The sequence below is a fragment of the Gymnodraco acuticeps genome, unplaced genomic scaffold, assembly GCF_902827175.1.
Source record: "Gymnodraco acuticeps unplaced genomic scaffold, fGymAcu1.1, whole genome shotgun sequence".
Taxonomy (NCBI): domain Eukaryota; kingdom Metazoa; phylum Chordata; class Actinopteri; order Perciformes; family Bathydraconidae; genus Gymnodraco; species Gymnodraco acuticeps.
The window spans coordinates 146,553-155,726 of NW_022990177.1; the positions used below are offsets into that span (position 1 = coordinate 146,553).

Below are 9,174 nucleotides of genomic sequence, written 5' to 3' on the forward strand. Positions count from 1 at the left end.
ACCGAGAGATGAAGCTGTTCGAGGCTAAACTGGTGAGGCACATCTGACACCAGCCAATCAGAGGACAGGATTTTAGAAGGGATAGTACTTTTCAAGCTGCCACCTTTAGCCTAGCGGTGGTGACGTGAAGTCATGTGACCGTGCTGTAGTTCCTTTATAGCCCAACATTAGCCACCTTTAGCTTAGCGGTGGTGACGTGAGGTCATGTGACCGTGCTGTAGTTCCTTCATAGCCCAACATTAGCCTCCTTTAGCTTAGTGGTGGTGACGTGAATTCATGTGACCGTGCTGTAGTTCCTTCATAGCCCAACATTAGCCTCCTTTAGCTTAGTGGTGGTGACGTGAAGTCATGTGACCGTGCTGTAGTTCCTTTATAGCCCAACATTAGCCACCTTTAGCTTAGCGGTGGTGACCTGAAGTCATGTGACCGTGCTGTAGTTCCTTTATAGCCCAAAATTTGTTTTGAATCCAAAATCCAATTAAAAAAATCCCATTCGATTTTTGTCACCTCACATTAACTAAAACTGATTTATCATGATGTCGCATTATCATAAAAAAATATAGGTCTTAAAACCAAACTGAATTATTATCTCCTACCTTTGACAGCCTTGATATAAAGTCATTTACAAATAAAGCTGCAGTAAAGTGAAAACAGAGGTCGAGATGGATAACAGAGACAGAGCAGAAGAAACGCTGAGTCAGCGTCACACTGATGCTCATGTTTCGGGGGTGCCCTCTGAACACTGTGACGCTGCACATTTCACATTTCATTTAAAGTGCTTTGTCTATCTCTAATTCTGCTTTGAGTAGAGACACTACATGCTGATATACACCTGAACATCAGCAAGAGAGGACTCTTTAAAGTAGAGACACTACACACTGATATACACCTGAACATCAGCAGGAGAGTACTCTTTAAAGTAGAGACACTACACACTGATATACACCTGAACATCAGCAGGAGAGGACTCTTTAAAGTAGAGACACTACATACTGATATACACCTGAACATCAGCAGGAGAGGACTCTTTAAAGTAGAGACACTACATACTGATATACACCTGAACATCAGCAGGAGAGGACTCTTTAAAGTAGAGACACTACATACTGATATACACCTGAACATCAGCAGGAGAGGACTCTTTAAAGTAGAGACAACTACATACTGATATACACCTGAACATCAAGCAGGAGAGGACTCTTTAAAGTAGAGACACTACATACTGATATACACTGAACATCAGCAGGAGAGGACTCTTTAAAGTAGAGGACACTACATACTGATATACAACCTGAACATCAGCAGGAGAGGACTCTTTAAAGTAGAGACACTACATACTGAATATACACCTGAACATCAGCAGGAGAGGGACTCTTTAAAGTAGAGACACTACATACTGATATACACCTGAACATCAGCAGGAGAGGGACTCTTTAAAGTAGAGACACTACATACTGATATACACCCTGAACATCAGCAGGAGAGGACTCTTTAAAGTAGAGACACTACATACTGATATACACCTGAACAGCAGCAGGAGAGGACTCTTTAAAGTAGAGACACTACATACTGATATACACCTGAACATCAGCAGGAGAGGACTCTTTAAAGTAGTAGAGACACTACATACTGATACACACCTGAACATCAGCAGGAGAGGACTCTTTAAAGTAGAGACACTACATACTGATACACACCTGAACATCAGCAGGAGAGGACTCTTTAAAGTAGAGACACTACATACTGATATACACCTGAACATCAGCAGGAGAGGACTCTTTAAAGTAGAGACACTACATACTGATATACACCTGAACATCAGCAGGAGAGGACTCTTTAAAGTAGAGACACTACATACTGATACACACCTGAACATCAGCAGGAGAGGACTCTTTAAAGTAGAGACACTACATACTGATATACACCTGAACATCAGCAGGAGAGGACTCTTTAAAGTAGAGACACTACATACTGATATACACCTGAACATCAGCAGGAGAGGACTCTTTAAAGTAGAGACACTACATACTGATATACACCTGAACATCAGCAGGAGAGGACTCTTTAAAGTAGAGACACTACATACTGATATACACCTGAACATCAGCAGGAGAGGACTCTTTAAAGTAGAGACACTACATACTGATATACACCTGAACATCAGCAGGAGAGGACTCTTTAAAGTAGAGACACTACATACTGATATACACCTGAACATCAGCAGGAGAGGACTCTTTAAAGTAGAGACACTACATACTGATATACACCTGAACATCAGCAGGAGAGGACTCTTTAAAGTAGAGACACTACATACTGATATACACCTGAACATCAGCAGGAGAGGACTCTTTAAAGTAGAGACACTACATACTGATATACACCTGAACATCAGCAGGAGAGGACTCTTTAAAGTAGAGACACTACTGATACACCTGACATCAGCAGGAGAGGACTCCGTTAAAGTAGAGACTACACTGATATACACCTGAACATCAGCAGGAGAGGACTCTTTAAAGTAGAGACACTACATACTGATATACACCTGAACATCAGCAGGAGAGGACTCTTTAAAGTAGAGACACTACATACTGATATACACCTGAACATCAGCAGGAGAGGACTCTTTAAAGTAGAGACACTACATACTGATATACACCTGAACATCAGCAGGAGAGGACTCTTTAAAGTAGAGACACTACATACTGATATACACCTGAACATCAGCAGGAGAGGACTCTTTAAAGTAGAGACACTACATACTGATATACACCTGAACATCAGCAGGAGAGGACTCTTTAAAGTAGAGACACTACATACTGATATACACCTGAACATCAGCAGGAGAGGACTCTTTAAAGTAGAGACACTACATACTGATATACACCTGAACATCAGCAGGAGAGGACTCTTTAAAGTAGAGACACTACATACTGATATACACCTGAACATCAGCAGGAGAGGACTCTTTAAAGTAGAGACACTACATACTGATATACACCTGAACATCAGCAGGAGAGGACTCTTTAAAGTAGAGACACTACATACTGATATACACCTGAACATCAGCAGGAGAGGACTCTTTAAAGTAGAGACACTACATACTGATATACACCTGAACATCAGCAGGAGAGGACTCTTTAAAGTAGAGACACTACATACTGATATACACCTGAACATCAGCAGGAGAGGACTCTTTAAAGTAGAGACACTACATACTGATATACACCTGAACATCAGCAGGAGAGGACTCTTTAAAGTAGAGACACTACATACTGATATACACCTGAACATCAGCAGGAGAGGACTCTTTAAAGTAGAGACACTACATACTGATATACACCTGAACATCAGCAGGAGAGGACTCTTTAAAGTAGAGACACTACATACTGATATACACCTGAACATCAGCAGGAGAGGACTCTTTAAAGTAGAGACACTACATACTGATATACACCTGAACATCAGCAGGAGAGGACTCTTTAAAGTAGAGACACTACATACTGATATACACCTGAACATCAGCAGGAGAGGACTCTTTAAAGTAGAGACACTACATACTGATATACACCTGAACATCAGCAGGAGAGGACTCTTTAAAGTAGAGACACTACATACTGATATACACCTGAACATCAGCAGGAGAGGACTCTTTAAAGTAGAGACACTACATACTGATATACACCTGAACATCAGCAGGAGAGGACTCTTTAAAGTAGAGACACTACATACTGATATACACCTGAACATCAGCAGGAGAGGACTCTTTAAAGTAGAGACACTACATACTGATATACACCTGAACATCAGCAGGAGAGGACTCTTTAAAGTAGAGACACTACATACTGATATACACCTGAACATCAGCAGGAGAGGACTCTTTAAAGTAGAGACACTACATACTGATATACACCTGGAACATCAGCAGGAGAGGACTCTTTAAAGTAGAGACACTACATACTGATATACACCTGAACATCAGCAGGAGAGGACTCTTTAAAGTAGAGACACTACATACTGATATACACCTGAACATCAGCAGGAGAGGACTCTTTAAAGTAGAGACACTACATACTGATATACACCTGAACATCAGCAGGAGAGGACTCTTTAAAAGTAGAGACACTACATACTGATATACACCTGAACATCAGCAGGAGAGGACTCTTTAAAGTAGAGACACTACATACTGATATACACCTGAACATCAGCAGGAGAGGACTCTTTAAAGTAGAGACACTACATACTGATATACACCTGAAACATCAGCAGGAGAGGACTCTTTAAAGTAGAGACACTACATACTGATATACACCTGAACATCAGCAGGAGAGGACTCTTTAAAGTAGAGACACTACATACTGATATACACCTGAACATCAGCAGGAGAGGACTCTTTAAAGTAGAGACACTACATACTGATATACACCTGAACATCAGCAGGAGAGGACTCTTTAAAGTAGAGACACTACATACTGATATACACCTGAACATCAGCAGGAGAGGACTCTTTAAAGTAGAGACACTACATACTGATATACACCTGAACATCAGCAGGAGAGGACTCTTTAAAGTAGAGACACTACATACTGATATACACCTGAACATCAGCAGGAGAGGACTCTTTAAAGTAGAGACACTACATACTGATATACACCTGAACATCAGCAGGAGAGGACTCTTTAAAGTAGAGACACTACATACTGATATACACCTGAACAGCAGCAGGAGAGGACTCTTTAAAGTAGAGACACTACATACTGATATACACCTGAACATCAGCAGGAGAGGACTCTTTAAAGTAGAGACACTACATACTGAATATACACCTGAACATCAGCAGGAGAGGACTCTTTAAAGTAGAGACACTACATACTGATATACACCTGAACATCAGCAGGAGAGGACTCTTTAAAGTAGAGACACTACATACTGATATACACCTGAACATCAGCAGGAGAGGACTCTTTAAAGTAGAGACACTACATACTGATATACACCTGAACATCAGCAGGAGAGGACTCTTTAAAGTAGAGACACTACATACTGATATACACCTGAACATCAGCAGGAGAGGACTCTTTAAAGTAGAGACACTACATACTGATATACACCTGAACATCAGCAGGAGAGGACTCTTTAAAGTAGAGACACTACATACTGATATACACCTGAACATCAGCAGGAGAGGACTCTTTAAAGTAGAGACACTACATACTGATATACACCTGAACATCAGCAGGAGAGGACTCTTTTAAAGTAGAGACACTACATACTGATATACACCTGAACATCAGCAGGAGAGGAACTCTTTAAAGTAGAGACACTACATACTGATATACACCTGAACATCAGCAGGAGAGGACTCTTTAAAGTAGAGACACTACATACTGATATACACCTGAACATCAGCAGGAGAGGACTCTTTAAAGTAGAGACACTACATACTGATATACACCTGAACATCAGCAGGAGAGGACTCTTTAAAGTAGAGACACTACATACTGATATACACCTGAACATCAGCAGGAGAGGACTCTTTAAAGTAGAGACACTACATACTGATATACACCTGAACATCAGCAGGAGAGGACTCTTTAAAGTAGAGACACTACATACTGATATACACCTGAACATCAGCAGGAGAGGACTCTTTAAAGTAGAGACACTACATACTGATATACACCTGAACATCAGCAGGAGAGGACTCTTTAAAGTAGAGACACTACATACTGATATACACCTGAACATCAGCAGGAGAGGACTCTTTAAAGTAGAGACACTACATACTGATATACACCTGAACATCAGCAGGAGAGGACTCTTTAAAGTAGAGACACTACATACTGATATACACCTGAACATCAGCAGGAGAGGACTCTTTAAAGTAGAGACACTACATACTGATATACACCTGAACATCAGCAGGAGAGGACTCTTTAAAGTAGAGACACTACATACTGATATACACCTGAACATCAGCAGGAGAGGACTCTTTAAAGTAGAGACACTACATACTGATATACACCTGAACATCAGCAGGAGAGGACTCTTTAAAGTAGAGACACTACATACTGATATACACCTGAACATCAGCAGGAGAGGACTCTTTAAAGTAGAGACACTACATACTGATATACACCTGAACATCAGCAGGAGAGGACTCTTTAAAGTAGAGACACTACATACTGATATACACCTGAACATCAGCAGGAGAGGACTCTTTAAAGTAGAGACACTACATACTGATATAACCTGAACATCAGCAGGAGAGGACTCTTTAAAATAGAGACACTACATACTGATATACACCTGAACATCAGCAGGAGAGGACTCTTTAAAGTAGAGACACTACATACTGATATACACCTGAACATCAGCAGGAGAGGACTCTTTAAAGTAGAGACACTACATACTGATATACACCTGAACATCAGCAGGAGAGGACTCTTTAAAGTAGAGACACTACATACTGATATACACCTGAACATCAGCAGGAGAGGACTCTTTAAAGTAGAGACACTACATACTGATATACACCTGAACATCAGCAGGAGAGGACTCTTTAAAGTAGAGACACTACATACTGATATACACCTGAACATCAGCAGGAGAGGACTCTTTAAAGTAGAGACACTACATACTGATATACACCTGAACATCAGCAGGAGAGGACTCTTTAAAGTAGAGACACTACATACTGATATACACCTGAACATCAGCAGGAGAGGACTCTTTAAAGTAGAGACACTACATACTGATATACACCTGAACATCAGCAGGAGAGGACTCTTTAAAGTAGAGACACTACATACTGATATACACCTGAACATCAGCAGGAGAGGACTCTTTAAAGTAGAGACACTACATACTGATATACAACCTGAACATCAGCAGGAGAGGACTCTTTAAAGTAGAGACACTACATACTGATATACACCTGAACATCAGCAGGAGAGGACTCTTTAAAGTAGAGACCTACATACTGATATACACCTGAACATCAGCAGGAGAGGACTCTTTAAAGTAGAGACACCTACTGATATACACCTGACAGCCAGGAGAGGACTCTTTAAAGTAGAGACACTACATACTGATATACACCTGAACATCAGCAGGAGAGGACTCTTTAAAGTAGAGACACTACATACTGATATACACCTGAACATCAGCAGGAGAGGACTCTTTAAAGTAGAGACACTACATACTGATATATACCTGAACATCAGCAGGAGAGGACTCTTTAAAGTAGAGACACTACATACTGATATACACCTGAACATCAGCAGGAGAGGACTCTTTAAAGTAGAGACACTACATACTGATATACACCTGAACATCAGCAGGAGAGGACTCTTTAAAGTAGAGGACACTACATACTGATATACACCTGAACATCAGCAGGAGAGGACTCTTTAAAGTAGAGACACTACATACTGATATACACCTGAACATCAGCAGGAGAGGACTCTTTAAAGTAGAGACACTACATACTGATATACACCTGAACATCAGCAGGAGAGGACTCTTTAAAGTAGAGACACTACATACTGATATACACCTGAACATCAGCAGGAGAGGACTCTTTAAAGTAGAGACACTACATACTGATATACACCTGAACATCAGCAGGAGAAGACTCTTGATCTCTTAGAACATTTATTGATCATTTCATTGTCTCTGTTTTCCTCAGAAAGTGAAGACGGCTCGTTACGAGATCGATCCGAACCCTGGCTTCCTGTCTCAGCTGCAGAGATACGAGCAGGTGCTGAAAATGAGACGAGTACAGAAAGAGAGACAGAAAGACAGACAGAAAGAGAGACAGGTGGAGAGACAGACTGACTGACTGATTGACAGACAGACAACAATCAAACAGACAGAGACTTCCTGTCTGTGTCTCCGGTTGTGAATCTGACTGATTCAATCTCTGGTTTTTACGATGGTGTATTTGGGCCATTGTAAGTTTAAACATTTTTTTTTATTAAGAGCTGGATAAATGGATTAACAATCTGGAAACAAATCTGAATTTTCTTAGATTAAAGTCATATGAGTCATGAGTTTAATCTCCAAATTGTTTTAGTTCTATTTTGAAAAATAAGCAATTTTATTTCAGAGATTTTCCAAAATGAACCTTTTTAATGTAAGAAAGTTTCTGAGTTACTTGTCTGTACATTTAAACTTTATTCTCACTAATGCTGTGATTTTTGATTTAATTTTTTACCAACAATGGCCTGAATACACGTCGTCAAATGTGATGGAAAGGTCTAAGCGGTTTATTTTATTTAAAGCAGATAAAAAGGTCCAGAGTTTTAGTGTTGTTCAATCACACCAACAAAAAGAGCAGAGAATTATGCAAACAATAAAATAAATAAAACCAGAGTGAAATAAATAGGATTAAATAAATACAAATAGAGACTATAACGTTAGGGCTGTGCAAAACCTTAATACACATTATACCTGTTATTTAGATTAAAGTAGTTTACTCTACAGTTTGAGTGCTATTAGTCAAACAGGTAGACCTTACCTGTGGTAAGAGCTTTCTCTTTTTTTAATAAGGGCTAATTGTTATTCTAATCAACTATAGGTTTATTTTTTCAATATCAAAAAGCAACGAAAGGCTTTAATCATTAAGAAATGCAGCTTATTAAGTCAAGATAGGTGTTTCCTCGTTATTTTACTTTCATTAAAACATCCTCAAAGTGTCTTTAAGGATTTTATTTTTGTATAAACCTAAAAGTTGCCCGTACCTCTAAAACAGTATGGGTGCAGTTCCACCTTCTACCTCTAGGTGGAGACACTTACAGATCATTTTTTCCATATTTTAACATTTGTATTCTTATGGAAGCACACACACACCTCCTCCGGCAGGACGTGTGTCTGTGTGATCAGTGCTGTTGAAGAGTTATTGATCAGCTGAAGCACGATACATAACAAACAACAGCAAGAGCCACTCAGAGAAGCAAAACAACAGGAAGTCTCTGAAGGTTTCTCATTTCTCTAATTCCCCTCCTCGACTCCTATCCTTGTGTCTTAGTCGGAATCAAGGAGGGGACCCGAGGATTCGAGGAGCCGAGGAGGGGAAATTAGAGGAATGAGAAACTTTTTGGTAGACGTCTTATGCACTCTTATTGAGCTTCTTCTGGTGGTTGTTTTGCATCTGTTTGTTTGTTTATATTT

General features: G+C 40.0%; 1 protein-coding gene across 1 annotated transcript in view; it reads left to right on the forward strand.

The window, feature by feature from the left end:
• Nucleotides 1–8,736, forward strand: part of dusp28 (dual specificity phosphatase 28) — a gene marked incomplete in the record, with an annotated part of 8,945 nt that extends 209 nt beyond the window's left edge. The window contains 2 exon segments of the mRNA XM_034217775.1: nucleotides 1–32; nucleotides 7,691–8,736. Of these exon segments, the coding sequence (XP_034073666.1) occupies nucleotides 1–32; nucleotides 7,691–7,843 (185 nt within the window).
• Nucleotides 8,737–9,174: the final 438 nt, after the last annotated feature.